Below are 17,889 nucleotides of genomic sequence, written 5' to 3'. Positions count from 1 at the left end.
TAGACTTATTTAGTATCTTTCTATTTATTCTAGGTGTCCAATTGCTCTGGTCAGTTTTTTCACAATGCCCGTAGCAGGATATATAGGGATCGTTTGTAGGATATATAATACTTTGGGCAATATGTCAATTTTTACAATATTTATCCTACCTATCCATGAGAAAATGCCCTTTTCATATTGCTGGAGTGTTTTCGTTATTTTTTGCACCATTGGGACATAATTATATTCCTCCAATTTTTTCAGATCTGTGGGGATATATGTACCAAGGTATTTGAAAGACTTTTCTTGCCATCTAAAGGAAAAATCCTTTTTAAGCAATTCTATCATAGTTCTTGTCATATTGATGTTCAATGCCTCAGATTTATTAAAGTTGACTTTGAAGTTATTAAGGTGCCAAATCGATCAAATTCAGCTATCAGGTTTGGTAATGTTATTAGTGGGTTTGTAACATAGAGCAAAATATCATCTGCATATACGGACATTTTGTACTCTATATCTCCCACTTTTACCCCTTGTATATCTTTATTCGCCCGAACCCCCCTAATAGATGCTCCATGACGAGTATGTATAATATTGGGGATAATGGACAGCCTTGTCTAGTTCCATTTGCTATATGTATTTCTCCCGACAATCCGCTGTTCGCCTGGATCTTTGCGGTAGGGTGATGGTATAAGGCCATTATTTTATCTATTAATACAGGTCCTATTCCCCATTGTATAAGTGTCTCTTTAAGGAAGCTCCATCCCACCCTGTCAAATGCCTTTTCAGCATCTATTGAAAGCAGACAGGATGGGATGGAGCCCTCCCTTGCATATTCCATTAATGTAAGAGTTTTCAGGTATTATCTCTAGCCTCTCTACCTTTTACAAAACCCACCTGGTCCAGGTGTATATGGTCAGGTATTATAGGGGTAAGTCTATTGGCGATAACTTTTGAGTATATTCTGAGATCGATGTTCGTTAAAGATATTGGTCTGTAATTTCCACATAAGGTATGATCCTTATCTGGTTTAGGTACGAGCGTAATGTAAGCCTGCATACTTTGTGATCCAAAAGGCATTGTTATGGATACTGCATTAAAGGTTTGTTTCATTATAGGCATAAGCTCTGTTTTAAATGTTTTGTAAAAACGTGGGGTATACCCATCTGGGCCTGGACTTTTCCCGAGTATTAGTGAGTCGATCACTCTTTGTATTTCTACTATAGAGAAATCTTGCTCTAACTGCGTTGTTCCTATGGAAGTTAAGGCCGGTATTGCAGTTTCCTTTATATATTGCCGTATATCTTGTTGAAATTTATCAGGATTTTTGTCAGCCCTATAATTAGGTATGTTATATAATTTCGTATAGAATACCTGGAACTCATTTAAGATCCCTTTTGGGTTATATTTCACCTCGCCCGACTCTGTTTTTATCTTTATGATAGGTGTTGTTTTACCTCTATTTTTTAGGGTTCTGGCTAACAATTTGCCTGGTTTAATCCGTTGTTGGTAATATAGGGAACGATTATTATCCCTGATATTAAGTGTTTTTTCATTTAGCGGTGTTTGTAATTCTGCTTTTAATTTCGTTACTTCTATTAATATTTCTCGTGTTAGATTTAATTTATGTTGGGCTTCCCCAGAGGATATTTCTTTGAATAATTGAGTTATTCTACTATTTTTCATTTTTTTCAGCCTAGCCCCGTGCTTTATAAATAGGCCTCGAATCACACACTTTAATGCTTCCCACTGTATTGGCAGGGATGTATTGTCTCCAATGTGATCATTTACAAAATCCGTTATTGCTTTTCTTATTTCTTATTTCTTATTATCATACAATAAATTATCATTAAGTCTCCAATTTCCCCTATTATTCTCGCACATATATGTATCTATTTTCACAAAAACGGGCGTATGATCAGACCATATTGTACTAATCTCCGCGGCCAATATAGCATTTACCCCTCTCTGATTTATTAAAAAAAAATCTAATCGATGATATGATCCATGGACTTTAGAATAGAAAGTAAAATTTTTCTCTGATGGATGCAAAAGACGCCAAATATCCACCAGCTGGCACTTTAGCATAATTTCTTTAAATTTCTTCTTATCCTTACTAACCTGTACTGTCTTTGGTGCTGTAGTATCTATATTTTTATCCATAACAAAATTGAAGTCACCCCCAATTATGATTATACCTTCCGCTTTTTCCATAAGTTGACTAATCAGTTGTAATCCTGTTTTAATCTGATTTTGATTGGGTAAATATAGATTTATAAGCGTATACTTTTTACCATATATATTGAGCTTAAGTAAAATTGCTCTGCCATCCCTGTTACGCCATTCTTCCAGTATTTGATAAGGGATTGTTCTATGAATTGCAATAGATACCCCTCTCGCCTTCGAGTATCCATAGGAATCATGGAACCACGTAGTATAGTATTTGTTTCGTAGGTTAGGCATGTGGTCTGTCCGGAAATGAGTCTCCTGAAAGAGAACTATCCCAACCTTCTGTTTATGGAGAGAATATAAAACCTAAGATCTTTTTGATGCCGAGTTGAGACCCCTAATATTATATGAGCATATATTCATTATATTTCCAAGGTGACAAAACAACAACTACACCAAAAAAAAAAAAAAAAAGAAAAAAAAAAAAAGGAAAAGGGGGGGGGGGACAAGAAAAAAATTCAATACAATCCACTCACACACACACCCCGATTCGTACTCTATTGACTAAAAAACAGTCTATCTTACTTTTACGTAAGTTCCCTCAACTTAGGGAGATTGGAGCCTAACGTCCAATTACTGCCGCCCAGTCGGTGGCCACACGCTGACATTATACATTACAATCTTATGTATTGCTTTATATTATACACCATCCCTCTGAGTATTGGGATCTAGGGGGAACCGCTCCAACTAAAGGGAGCTTCTGTCTTATAGCCCCCCTCCCCCCCCACCCCATCCCCCAAACCCGACGCCAAACACCAGGCGAAGAGGCAGGCAGAAAGGAGAGGGGAGGAGAGGGGGAGAAAGAGGACCTCGAGGCATGGGAGGGAGGAGGAGAGAAAAAAAAAACGCACCCCACCCCCCATCTCTACATTATAACCATCCTACAGTATCTGTAAAATATGTGACACACCCTACCATAATAATAATGCTTACTTAATAGTCTATATAAGGCTGTGTATCCAAAAAAAAAAAAAAAAAAACCTCCTCCCCCTCCCTACCGTAGAGGGGGTGAATGGAATAGGGGAAAAAAAAAAAAAATACCATCCCCATCTCTGAATTTGTATGTGTGATCTTTGGTGCAGTACTGATAAACATACAAACAATAACTATAAATATCATCTGTATCCCTCCCTCCAATTGAAATAGCTTCAATGATGGAAATGGCTGTGAAAGATACAGAGGAATTGAACCCCCAGGGCAGAAAAGAAGAGGTGAAACAGGAAGTTTTCAGAACAGCAGTCAAGCCAACTGCCGCAAACTGGAAATACAGACCCCCACCAAGCCGGGAGTCAGCCTGCTACCGTTGTGGAAATACAGACCATGACCACAAAGTCTGCCGGTTTAAGGATCAGACCTGTCATAATTGTGGTAGGACAGGCCATCTTAAACGAGTTTGCCGTAGCAAGAAGGTGCGAGATAAACAACCTCTGAACCCCAAGACAAAGACATATATGGTGGGAAGATATACATTATCTGAGTCAGAGGATGAGGAAGTGCTCCACAGATTAGACATACATCATATGCTTTCAGCACCCTCTGCAATGACTGTAGAGGTAACTGTGGAGGGAAAGAAACTCAAGATGGATGTAGACACAGGAGCAGCAGTTTCAGTTATCACCCAGAAACAATTGAGACAACTTCGGACCCAAACAACTGTCTGCCCAACACCAATCAAACTGCAGACATATTCAAAGCAGATACTCCACCCACTGGGTTATGCGAAAGTACAGGTATTGTACAAGGGTCAGACAAAGAGACTGCCATTATACATCCTAGAAAATGGGGGACCCCCTCTCTTTGGGAGGGACTGGATTGCTCACTTTGGTATGCCAGACATCACCATAAATCCCTGTAACACTGTTACAATTCCATTAGGAGATAATGAGGGATGGGTGGTGTCCCTGAAGCAGCGTTTCCCAAAGGTCTTTGATGACCAGTTGGGGAAAGCACGACTGTGTAAGACTCAAGCTGAAACCCAACGCTCAGCCTAAGTTCTTCAAAGCTCGGACAGTACCTTTCGCACTGCGAGCAGGAGTGGAAGCAGAACTAAGTCGGCTGGAGGAACAAGGTGTCATCTCCAAGGTAGAGCACAGCGAGTGGGCATCACCAGTTGTACCAGTAAAGAAAGCGAATGGGGACTTACGCATTTGTGGCGATTTCCGCATGGCACTGAACTCCCAACTGGAGATAGACCAGTATCCTCTACCCAGAGTAGATGACATTTTTGCCTCTCTTGCAGGGGGCCAAAAGTTCACCAAGCTTGATCTCAGACAAGCATATTTACAGTTTGAGGTCCATCCTTCTTCCCGCAAGTTTCTAACCATCAACACCCACAAGGGACTGTATGAATACAATCGGATGGTGTTTGGTGTAGCCTCCGCCCCAGCCATTTGGCAACAAAAAATGGACGAGATTTTGGCGGGCATTCCTTTCACACAGTGCCTTCTAGATGACATGCTCATCACAGGACGGACAGAGCAGGAACACAAGCGGAACGTGGAGCTTGTGTTGGCGAGACTCCAAGAACAGGGTCTAAAAGTGAACATAGCAAAATGCCAATTCATGGTGCCTAAATTGGAGTTTTGTGGCCACCTTGTGGATGCAGAGGGTATACACACCACGGAAGGCAAGGTTGATGCTTTAGTCAAAGCTCCAGCCCCAACCAACGTCCAGCAGTTGCGATCATACCTTGGCTTGCTGAACTATTACCACAAATTCCTGCCAGATCTGGCACACACCTTGTTTCCGCTGAACAAGCTTTTGGAAAAACATTCAAGATGGGACTGGTCAGCTTCATGCCAACGGGCTTTTGAAGTCTCTAAGCGGAAGCTGTTGGCGTCACGCATGCTCGTGCACTATGACCTCCAGAAGCCTCTCACCTTGGCTTGTGATGCCTCACCCTATGGTCTGGGTGCTGTACTATCTCACATCTTACCAGATGGGTCAGAAAAACCAGTGGCATTTGCCTCCAGGTCTTTGACAAAAGCAGAAAACAATTACTCACACATTGACAAAGAGGCTCTAGCGCTGATATGGGCAATTAAGAAGTTTCATCTTTACCTGTATGGTAGGGAATTCACCATACTGACAGACCATAAACCACTCCTTCAGATCTTTAGCCCTGACAAAGGCATCTCTCAGACTACTGCGGCCCGCCTCCAACGCTATGCCCTATTCTTGGGTGCATACAGCTACAAAATCCAGTATCGCGGTCATGATGCCAATGCGAATGCGGACGCAATGTCCCGACTGACAGGGAAGTCGATGGACTCTTCTCCACCGGTCAAGAGTTGTCGTTACACCAGCCTGTCCTTCTTGTCTTCTGGGGAGATAGCAGCCCATACAGCCAAGGATACCTTTCTGAAAACAATACTCTCCTGGGTACGGTCCGGTTGGCCTGCAACCGTCACACAGGATTATGAACCTTATTTTCGTAGGCGTATGGAATTAACTGTGGCTGGCAACTGTGTTTTATGGGGAGACCGAGTGATCATTCCACAGACCCTCCGGAGACACATTCTGGGCTTGCTACATACTGGTCATCCCGGGGGAACACGTATGAAACAAAAAGCCAGAGGCTATGTGTGGTGGCCAAACCTAGACTCAGATATCACAACATATGTAAATGCTTGTGCTGGATGTGCACAAACTGCAATAGACCCTCCTCGAGGGTGTGTCCAGCCCTGGACTTGGCCCACGGTTCCTTGGTTTCGCCTACACTTGGACTTTGCAGGCCCGATCAGAGGACACACCTTCTTGATCATAGTGGACGCCCATTCAAAGTGGCCTGAGGTAATTCCTGTTACTCAGCCAACGACTAAGGCAACGGTTTCCATACTGTTACATCTCGCTGCTATGTTTGGATACCCCAGAGAGATCGTCACTGACAATGGTGCACAATTCACCAGTCAGGAGTTTCAGCGTTTCCTGACTGCCCACAACATCAAGCACAAGTTGACTGCACCTTACCACCCGGCTACTAATGGTCAAGCAGAACGGTTTGTGCAGACTTTTAAACGCTATTTCAAAGCTACAGTGGCTGCAAGTAAACAACAGTCCCTGTCACCCCAGCAGCTGGACTCCTTCCTTTCTGCTTACAGAAACACACCACATGCAACCACCGGGAAAACTCCAGCAGAACTCCTTCTGGGTCGGCAGCCATGGACTGTTTTGGACATGCTCCGTCCTCAAACAGTCCAGGAACATGTACTGCAGTCGCAAGACAAGATGGTCAAACATGGTGAGCTCCCTCGATTCACAGCCCAACAAAAGGCATGGGCCCGATCTTATGGGGCTTCCAACGCCCGGTGGCTTCCTGCTGTCATTGCAGAGACTTTGGGACCCAAGATGTATAGGGTCTGCCTGGAAGATGGTTCCATTTGCAGACGGCATGCAGACCTCGTTTTCAATTGCCCGAATCCCTGACGCCAGCTGAACCACCAGTGTCGCAAGGATCTGCTCCCAGCGGATCAGAATGCATGGGGACTGATGATTGGGGGGACTCTGAACTTTTGAACTCAGCTCCAACAGAGCCCTCCAACCCTGGTCCGGAGGTCTGTTCAACCGCTGAGCTGGTGGATCCCTTCTTGGCCCCGCCGGTGCCCATTCCGGCCAGCCCTGTTTCCTCCAGTCCCGAGTCGCTGGGTGCCCGACATCAACGACACTGTCGCCCTCCTGATCGGTTTCAGCTTCCAGACCGGTTACGAGACTTTCGACGGGGCCGCCGAAAGTGATCCGATGACATTGTATCCCCGCAACTGTCCCTGGAAGCTTGGTCTCACATCTGGATGCAGGAAATATCTGGCGCATCTCCTGTGTTTGGAGGACTGTTATTGGACAGTTATTAGTTAATGTTTTGTGCCTTTTCTCGTTTTGTTGTAATTTTTTTTTTTTTTTTTAGGGATGGATGGAAGGTGTTATACCTGAAAGGTTCCACATGTACTGTTACTTTAAGGCTGGCTCCACCCAGGAGTGATGACAAGGGTCAAGGGGTATAGTAGCCATCTTAGAGCACATGTAAGGAAGCATATAAGATGTACCTGTCCTGAGATGCATGTTGCAGTGTACAGTGTGTACTGAAATAAACATCCATTGTTCCAGACCAGAGTCTTGTGTCTCTCACAACTCAGAGGATATAACAACATTTCTATATATTCACAAACTGCCATAATACAAAAAATTATACAGAAAATCCATAGAAAACTCCATTTAAGTGTCCACTATATGTGTAAAGTACCATTATCTGTGAAAAAGAAAAAATGAAGAGAAAAAAAAAAAAAACCAAACCCCACCAAGCCCCAGATCCAGAGGGGATCCGGGAGGGGAAGAATATCTTATATGCAATAATTAGTGTATTGAAAATGTGTACAATAGTTGTAGAATTTATGCACAAAACCCGCTATGGTGATAAAAGGAAAAAGTGTAATATACTGAACCAGACATCCTATTCGCATCCAGTGTATGTGTATGTATGAAAAAAAAAAAAGGGGGGGGGGGAGAAAAAACTCCGCCCCCTATCTAGTTCTATGCGTTTTAACTATATGATATAAAATATACCCAATTGCCCCTAATTATAGGTGTGCCCACATGCCCAATAACATCTATTCCCCTCTTCAACCCCCCCCCCTTTGTGTCTCATCATCTATTAAATGCATACATGTTGCTACGAAAAAAAAAAAAAAAAATTCATCAACAATACCCTCCCCCCTCCTCCCCATCATACCCAGAGCCCTCTATCCCCTACTCCCATTTATTGTGTCTAACCCAGTAGGATTATTTAAACATCTGCATAAATGAAACGGGCCAGTTCGGTAGTTCTATTTCTGGTAGATTAAGAGCTGACACAAACTGCGGTAAATCTTCCAGCTCCCTGAAAACTATATTGAGTCCCTCTTTTTGTGTCTGTAATTGGAATGGAAACTTCCATCTATACTGTAGATTATTTTTCCTCAGCTGCTCCACTAGGGGTTTTAGCGCTCTTCTGCGGTCCAGTGTAAATTTGGATAAGTCTTGGAACAGTTGTAATGGAGGCCCTTCATACTGAATACCATTATTTTGATGTGCAGCTTGCATGATCTTGTCCTTTATATGGGCATAATGCATCCTACAGATAATGTCTCTCGGCCTATTGGGATCCAGTCTTCTACTTCCTGCTGTTCTATGGGCCCGATCTATTAATAAGTCTTTCATTTCTATCTCCTGAGTCAGGTCTTGAAAGATCTTTTGTAGTGCGGTTATTAACTCTTTACCGCCCACCTCTTCCTTTAATCCTCTGATTCTAATATTAGATCTCCTACTTCTATTCTCTTGCTCGTCGAGGTTGTCTATTGTTTATGCACGCTTACCTTTAACTTCTTTGATTCTTGTTCTACTTTCAAGATTTTTGTATCTAGTCTAGAGGTTTTTTCCTGTGTGGTTGTAATGGATTCTTTGAGCTCTTGTATTTCCACTTGGTATGAATTTTCCAATCGATGCACATATTGGTCCATATCCTCCCTGGTTGGGAGGGATTGGATATATTTTCTCATATCCCAGTTTTCTTTTTCCATATCTTTTGGATCGCTAGCTGAGTCTGTTGTATCTAATAATGAACTGTTTCTAGGGTGTTGTAGTTGCAATTCCCCTGATGATCTGGATGTAGCCGATGTTTCCGCTATGTTTGAAATATCTTGTGGTGAATGTATCCCTTGTGAAGCTCGAGGAGCTTGTAGCTGAAGTTGTTGAAATATCTCCTTGATATCTGATGTCTGTGTGGTTTGTGTCCCAGTGGGGTTTTTACTTTTACTTTCCTCTTTATCTTTTTTGTTTTTCTGAGGTTGTGGTGTTTTGTTACCTTTTTTGGGCGCCATCCTAAAGGAGATACTTTTCCTGTTGTTATACTCTTCTGTTCTTTATCTTATCCTTTCTTTTCCTCTTTCTTTGCGGAATATTTTATATGGCCAAAAAGTTAACATCCCACATATAGCCTCTGCTATGTGTTGTAACAGAATTATGCACCGTGTGGTCTCTCTTTTCTATAGCTATCCCCACTACAGTGTTGTTTTCTTAGAAGAGAAAAAAATAGCTGGTCCACTCTATAGCCCTATCTATAGTGTCCTTTGTAATTATATTTGGTTTCTTTTCCTTTGATCACTATGCTTTAATCCAGCCTGTCAGATTCACAAGTCTACACATCTTCTAGTATGCCATTACAGTGAGGTAACATAAATGTTTGCATCAATCCCGGTTATTTAGGAGACTTAAATATCTTCTTTCTGTATACCACCTTGCATATTTCTTACAAGTCCATATATACAGCTGATTGTAGACAGATATTTTTTGTCTTACCGATTCCAGATAGTGACTATCTAGCCTGGTACAGGTTTTACCGTTGAGCCGTATGAAGGGGAGACCTCTCGGTCCTCTTGCTTCCTCCTCATCCCTGCCGGATTGAACCTTCCGACCGACACGCGCCGCGCGCTTCTGCCATTGAGCTGTCTCTGTCGAATCTGCCGTCTGCGTGTGCAGACCCGCCAGGCACCCGTCCGGTCACGCGCTCTTGCTCAGGTCCACCTTCGCTCCTTCCCCCGGCACTCCACAGGTAGGATTTTGCTTCGCTTTTTTTACAGTCTCCCTTCTGTTATCCAGGCAGATGTATTGCGATACAGCTAGCTTTAACTAGCTGTATCTTGAATCAATCTCCTGAAGATACCCGTGATCAGCGTCTTCGCTTTCTACAGCTTGTCAGTGTGTCAGCGTGTCAGCCACTCTGTTTCACTGAGCAGCCATCTTGGGCGTCAGCTCCTCCTCCTCCCCACGCCAAATTTTAAATAAAAAACCGGCATGGGTTCCCCTCCAGGGGCATACCAGGCCCATAGATCTGGTGTGGATTTTAAGGGGAACCTCCTACGCCGAAAAAACGGCGTGGGGGTCCCCCCAAAATCCATACCAGACCCTTATCCGAGCATGCAGCCTGGCCGGTCAGGAAAGGGGGTGGGGACGAGCGAGCGCCCCCCCTCCTGAGCCGTACCAGGCCCCAAGCCCTCAACATGGCACCTTATTCACATAGGGTGGGGGCCGGGATCTGGGGGCCCCCTTATTAAAGGGGCTCCCGGATTCCGATAAGCCCCCCGCCCGCAGACCCCGACAACCAACGGTCAGGGTTGTCGGGAAGAGGCCCTTGTCCTCATCAACATGGGAACAAGGTGCTTTGGGGTGGGGGGGGCCCACAGGGGGCGTAGGGCATTCCCCTTAAAATCCATACCAGACCGAAGGGCTTGTTATTCCCCAGAGGGGAATTCCCTCTCACGCCCGCCGCAGTAGGAAAATGTGTTTTTCCTATTGCAGCTAGCGCGAGATGTACAGTACCCTGCCGCCTAGAACCAGCGCGATCCGATTGCGCTGGAAACATTCTCACAGCTGCGTACTGTAGTTTGTACAAAAGTCAGATGGCTTTGTGTACACACGATCGGACTTTGATCCATCGGACTTTTGTTGCTGAAAAGTTTGTCCGTTCGCACAGCCAACAAAAGTCCGATGGAAACTGAAAAAGTTTGTCCGATGGAGCGTACACATGGTCGGATGTTGCTCCAAAACAGCTAATTTGCATGTTTGTTGTCAAAAAGTCTGATCGTGTGTACGGCCCTTTTTAGACCCCAATTTCTTTAAAAAAGAGTACCTGTCACTACCTATTGCTATCATATGGGATATTTACATTCCCTGAGATAACAATAAAAATTATTTAAAAAAAATAAAAGAACAGTTTAAAAATGGGATAAAAAAGCAAATAAATAATAAAAAAAAAAAAAAGCACCCCCCTCTGTCCCCCCCTGCTCTCGCGCAAAGGCGAATGCAAGCGTCGGTCTGGCGTCAAATGTAAACAGCAATTGCACCATGCATGTGAGGTATCACCGCAAAGGTCAGATCAAGGGCAGTAATTTTAGCAGTAGACCTCGTCTGTAAATCTAAAGTGGTAACCTGTAAAGGCTTTTAAAGGCTTTTAAAATGTATTTAGTTTGTCGCCACTGCACGTTTGTGCGCAATTTTAAAGCATGTCATGTTTGGTATCCATGTACTCGGCCTAAGATCATCTTTTTTATTTCATCAAACATTTAGGCAATTTAGTGTGTTTTAGTGCATTACAATTTTAAAAAGTGTGTTTTTTCCCAAAAAATGCGTTTGAAAAATCGCTGCGCAAATACTGTGTGAAAAAAATGAAACACCCACCATTTTAATCTGTAGGGCATTTGCTTTAAAAAAAATATATCATGTTTAGAGGTTCAAAGTAATTTTCTTGCAAAAAAAAATAATTTTTTCATATAAACAAAAAGTGTCAGAAAGGGCTTTGTATTCAAGTGGTTAGAAGAGTGGGTGACGTGTTACATAAGCTTCTAAATGTTGTGCATAAAATGCCAGGACAGTTCAAAACCCCCCCAAATGACCCCATTTTGGAAAGTAGACACCCCAAGCTATTTGCTGAGAGGCATGTCGAGCCAATGGAATATTTTATATTGTGACACAAGTTGCGGGAAAAAGACAATTTTTATTTTGCACAAAGTTGTCACTAAATGATATATTGCTCAAACATGCCATGGGAATATGTGAAATTACACCCCAAAATAGATTCTGTTGCTTCTCCTGAATACGGGGATACCACATGTGTGAGACTTTTTGGGAGCCTAGCCGTGTACGGGACCCCAAAAACCAGGCACCGCCTTCAGGCTTTCTAAGAGCATAAATTTTTGATTTCACTCTTCACTGCCTATCACAGTTTCGGAGGCCATGGAATGCCCAGGTGGCACAAACCCCCCCCATGACCCTATTTTGGAAAGTAGACACCCCAAGCTATTTGCTGAGAGGTATAGTGAGTATTTTGCAGACCTCACAATGTTTTGAAAATTGAAAAAAGAAAAAAAAAAAATTTCTTGTCTTTCTTCATTTTCAAAAATGAAGTGCAGCGCTGGACAAATAAATTTGTTATCAAAATGAATTAATAAAGTGCTAGTGAAATAGTGATAGAAAAATCAACACTTCATACAATTAAATATTCTTGAAATACCAAACTAAAATAGTGAAATGGTTCAAAAAATAGTGAAAGTCCAGAGAAAAAGTCCAAAGATGATTGCATATATGAAGAACGTGTAAAAAAATCCCCATACGATGCTCCACAATGTAGGAATACAAGAGGGCTTCATGGTGCAGTATGTTCCAGCAAAAGTATTTATTTAAAAAACAAATCATACAAGGAAAAAGTCCATAAATACAAGCAGATCAAATAAGATTAGCCTGGAAAACAAATGAGAAGATACCGAGAGCTCCACTGGTTTCTTGGAAAGTGCCCGCTGTTTCAAGGTATCCTGTCACTACATCCTCTTGAGCGTTACTTCCGGCTGCCATTAAGGATACATTTGGGAAGGAGGAAGGAGATTCGAGGACCATCAGCTAGTACCCTACCGTGATTCCCGTGGTGATCTACTAAGCTACTAAGCCTGTATTGACCCCCCTGAGTAAGGGCGGTCGCAGGCGTTATGGTAAGCCTCCATCTTTCTTTCACTTGGTGACGGGCAGCACTACTAAGTTGGAGCATCGTATGGGGATTTTTTAACACGTTCTTCATATATGCAATCATCTTTGCACTTTTCTCTGGACTTTCAATATTTTTTGAACCATTTCACTAATTTAGTTTGGCATTTTAACAATATTTAATTGTATGAAGTGTTGATTTTTCTATCACTATTTTAATAGCACTTTATTAATTCATTTTGATAACAAATTTATTTGTCCAGCGCTGCACTTTATACATATATAAATATTGCTTCCTTGCCCTCATATCGGGGTTATAGTGCTTAGCAGCAGGACTTCCATCACGGTATATTTTTATAACACATACTTAGTTTTATTGTACATGCACCTAGCGCAATCCTTTTTTTGTTTTTAAATATCTTGGGGTGTCTACTTTCCAAAATGGGGTCATTTGTGGGGGGTTTGTGCCATCTGGGAATTTTATGGCCTTCAAAACTGTGATAGGTAGTGAGGAGTAAAATCAAAACTTTACGCCCTTAGAAATCCTGAAGGCGGTGCTTGGTTTTTGGGGCCCGGTACGTGGCTAGGCTCCCAAAAAGTCCCACACATGTGGCATCCCCGTACTCAGGAGAATCAGAAGAATGTATTTTGGGGTGCAATTCCACATATGCCCATGGCCTGTGTGAGCAATATATAATTTAGTGAAAACTTTGTGCAAAAAAAAAAAGTTTGTCATTTTCCTGCAACTTGTGGCAAAATATAAAATATTCCATGGACTCAACATGCCTCTCAGCAAATAGCTTGGGTTGTCTACTTTCCAAAATGGTGTCATTTGGGGGGTTTTGTGCCATCTTGGCATTTTATGGCCTTCAAAACTGTGATAGGTAGTGAGGAGTGAAATAAAAAATTTAAGCCCTTAGAAATCCTGAAGGCGGTGCTTGGTTTCTGGGCCCCGTACGTGGCTAGGCTCCCAAAAAGTCCCACACATGTGGTATCCCCGTACTCAGGAGAAGCAGCTTAATGTATTTTGGGGTGCAATTCCACATATGCCCATGGCCTGTTTTAGCAATATATCATTTAGTGACAACTTTTTGTAATTTTTTTTTTTTGTCATTATTCAATCACTTGGGACAAAAAAATAATATTCAATGGGCTCAACATGCCTCTCAGCAATTTCCTTGTGGTGTCTACTTTCCAAAATGGGGTCATTTGGGGGGGTTTCTACTGCCCTGCCATTTTAGCACCTCAAGAAATGACATAGGCAGTCATAAACTAAATGTAAGGAAGATAGGGGGCGCTAGATACCATAATTTTTAAGTGCTCTAAATAAATATATCTCCTGCATTACCAAAAAAATGGAAATGTAAGAAAGCTAGGGGGCGCTAGATACCATACTAATCAAGTGCTTTAAATAAATAAATCTCCTGCATTGCCAAAAAAATGAAAAACATAATAATGACAAATCATAATTAGATTACACATTGAAGTGCCCACAATAGTGAAAAAAATATATAGTGATTGATTGTCCACATAAAAAAGTGATTTGAAGTGGTTGAAGTGATATCTTTCAATATTATCCCAATCTTGTTGCTGTAAACAAAAGGTTTTCCATCACCAAAGGAAAATAAGAAAAGGAAAACACCTCGAAGTAGTAGATATCTGCTTACCAGATACCAATGACTCCTTTAGTTAAAAAGAGAGTCACTAGCGCTTGTGCAGGGTTGTGCCTGCTCACATGGATGGCCGGACTGTGGTTGGTATTATAGGCATGGATCGTTCCCGTCAAGCTCATTCAAGATAGGATAAGGATACATAGGAAACAAAAACAGTCTCCATAGCGTAAAACCATTTATTAAAAAAGTAAACAAATTAAAAAGCCAAATGGCCGCTTACATTGGTGGGTGCCTACCCGGCACTGGGGCTGCTTCCATGTCAGGGTGACTTCGCAGTCAGAAAAAGCCTTTCATGTCTCCTCCACGCTGGCGTGCGTTCCAGCTTACACAGGGGGGCAGACAAAGGATCCGGATGTTGTTGGGTGATAGGACATGTGACCACGTACCGCTCCGACGTACGTTTCGTAGTGAACGCTTCCCTGAAGACATTCACTACGAAACGTACGTCGGAGCGGTACGTGGTCACATGTCCTATCACCCAACAACATCCGGATCCTTTGTCTGCCCCCCTGTGTAAGCTGGAACGCACGCCAGCGTGGAGGAGACATGAAAGGCTTTTTCTGACTGCGAAGTCACCCTGACATGGAAGCAGCCCCAGTGCCGGGTAGGCACCCACCAATGTAAGCGGCCATTTGGCTTTTTAATTTGTTTACTTTTTTAATAAATGGTTTTACGCTATGGAGACTGTTTTTGTTTCCTATGTATCCTTATCCTATCTTGAATGAGCTTGACGGGAACGATCCATGCCTATAATACCAACCACAGTCCGGCCATCCATGTGAGCAGGCACAACCCTGCACAAGCGCTAGTGACTCTCTTTTTAACTAAAGGAGTCATTGGTATCTGGTAAGCAGATATCTACTACTTCGAGGTGTTTTCCTTTTCTTATTTTCCTTTGGTGATGGAAAACCTTTTGTTTACAGCAACAAGATTGGGATAATATTGAAAGATATCACTTCAACCACTTCAAATCACTTTTTTATGTGGACAATCAATCACTATATATTTTTTTCACTATTGTGGGCACTTCAATGTGTAATCTAATTATGATTTGTCATTATTATGTTTTTCATTTTTTTGGTAATGCAGGAGATTTATTTATTTAAAGCACTTGATTAGTATGGTATCTAGCGCCCCCTAGCTTTCTTACATTTCCATTTTTTTGGTAATGCAGGAGATATATTTATTTAGAGCACTTGAAAATTATGGTATCTAGCGCCCCCTATCTTCCTTACATTCCTTTTTTTGATTATCTATTTTTTTGATTATTCAAAAATTGGGGAGCAGCTTACACTGATTGTTTATATATTTCCACAAATTTTCTTTATTGTTGGGAATGTTTTCTTACTAGATGTATCACCAGTATATGTAATTCATATATATTATCTGCTATCGACACCACTGGCGTAAAGGTTTTTACTATTTTCTAGTCATAAACTAAAAGCTGTGTAAATTCCAGAAAATGTACCCTAGTTTGTAGACGCTATAACTTTTGCGCAAACCAATAAATATACGCTTATTGACATTTTTTTACCAAACACATGTGGCCGAATACATTTTGAGCTAAATGTATGACTAAAATTGAGTTTATTGGATTTTTTTATAACAAAAAGTAGAAAATATCATTTTTTTTTAAATTTTCGGTCTTTTTCCATTTATAGCACAAAAATAAAAACCGCAGAGGTGATCAAATACCATCAAAAGAAAGCTCTATTTGTGGGAAGAAAAAGATGCAAATTCCATTTGGGTACAGCATTGCAATTAGCAGTTAAAGCGACACAGTGCCAAATTGTAAAAAGTGCTCTGGTCAGGAAGGGGGTAAATCCTTTCGGGGCTGAAGTGGTTAAATCACACTTGTTTAAAAATAAAAGTAAAAAGAACAAACATAGTCAAATCATAGCCAGAGTTCAGTAACCGGAACGAATAGTCAGCCAAGCCAGAAGTCAGGGAGCAATGCAGTGGAACAGTAAGCAGGATCTGTAGCCAGAAGGGATGTCAGCAAAGCAAGTCTTTAAACAGGAACGCAGGAGTTTATTTTGATGTGACCAAGGTGAAGGCAGAGCTCCTCTGGACTGGACAGCTTAAGGCTGGGTTCACACTGCTGCGGTGGCAGACATCGTATGTGATTCGCAGCGCACTGCTGTTCACATCACATGCGATGTCTGTGCTGTGCGATATCAGCCATACAGATAGTATGGCTGATATCGCACCGCATTCGGTCCAAACTCGTACAGGACCCTTTTTTTTGTTCGGACCAGAATCGGATCGCATGGGTGTTCACACCTATGCGATCCGATACATGTCCGAATTGTCAGTTCGCAGTGCGATATGCGGGCTGAACTGGGGGTGTCATTAATATTGTATGACACTCCCCAGCAGTTCGCATATGGCAGTGTGAACTGCCGTGCGAGTTGGTGCGATGCGGGAACCCGCAGTAAATTCGCTGCATTCCCGCACCGCAGCAGTGTGAACCCAGCCTGAAGTGGAGTTCCAATGTATAAAATGTTTTTCTTTTTTTTGGCTAAATGACAAAGCTGATGTAATCAAAATGTAATACTCACGTTTGTTGTTTCACATAAATCATGATGTCCGTTTTATTATAAAAAAGCAACTTATAAATTTTCATCCTGAACGTTCTCATCTTGCCTGATTGATCTATATAGATATAGATGTATACATATATAGATATTTATTTAATTTACAAAAATTTTAAAACAGTCTTTCGGGCACATTTACTTTTTTTTGTTCTAATTTTTGAGTATAATAAAATGTATATTTATTATTGTATATGCATGCAATTTTGGCAACATTTATTACTTTATTACATTTAATACTAATAAATTTTCAAGATTATAATTGATGCATGCTTCCGGCATTCCCATCATATTAATATATATATATATATATATATATATATATATATATATATATATATATATATATATATATATATATATATATATATATATATATATATATATATATTTTTTTTTTTTTTTTTTTTTCTCAGTGTGATAGACACACTCAGGCAGAGGAGTTTTTTCCTAATCATATTTTTTTTTTCTAACAGCTGTTTCTTTTGTCTTTTGTGAAAAGAATTTTATCTTGACCTTTTATTGTAAAAAAAATGCTTATCGCTGTTGCCTTAGCAAAGTGGCAGACAAAGACTTTTCTCAAAACAGGTGGTTGACTATTTTTGACTATTTTAAATAGTGTTATGTATGTAAAAGCATCAGATATATATAGATATAGATATATATAGCTATATAGCGATATGGATATAGATATAGCGATATGGATATAGATATAGTGATATGGATATAGATATATCTATATTAAAAAAGTATATGTTTATCAAAATTTCTTTCAAATTTTTTCAATATAATTTTTTTTTTTTTTTACAGAGTTTATATACTTATACATTATTATAAAGCAATATTTGTTGTTCCTTTCCTTTAATCGACTGCCATGGTAAGTAACATTTTTATAATACAGTTATTTTAATTTG

General features: G+C 41.1%; 1 protein-coding gene across 2 annotated transcripts in view; it reads left to right on the top strand.

Annotated features, from left to right (window-relative positions):
- The window catches only part of LOC141148220 (uncharacterized), a 118,037-nt gene that overhangs the window by 26,927 nt on the left and 73,221 nt on the right, over positions 1 to 17,889 (top strand). For both annotated transcript variants that reach the window (XM_073635463.1, XM_073635462.1), the window contains exon 2: positions 17,786 to 17,852. In XM_073635463.1, the coding sequence (XP_073491564.1) occupies positions 17,850 to 17,852 (3 nt within the window). In that variant the 5' untranslated portion in view covers positions 17,786 to 17,849. The remainder of the gene's footprint in view (positions 1 to 17,785; positions 17,853 to 17,889) is intronic.

The sequence above is a fragment of the Aquarana catesbeiana genome, linkage group LG06 (genome assembly GCF_042186555.1).
Source record: "Aquarana catesbeiana isolate 2022-GZ linkage group LG06, ASM4218655v1, whole genome shotgun sequence".
Classification (NCBI taxonomy): Eukaryota; Metazoa; Chordata; class Amphibia; order Anura; family Ranidae; genus Aquarana; species Aquarana catesbeiana.
The sequence above is the reverse complement of the archived record's forward strand: the minus strand, read 5'-3'. Positions and strand labels throughout refer to the sequence as shown.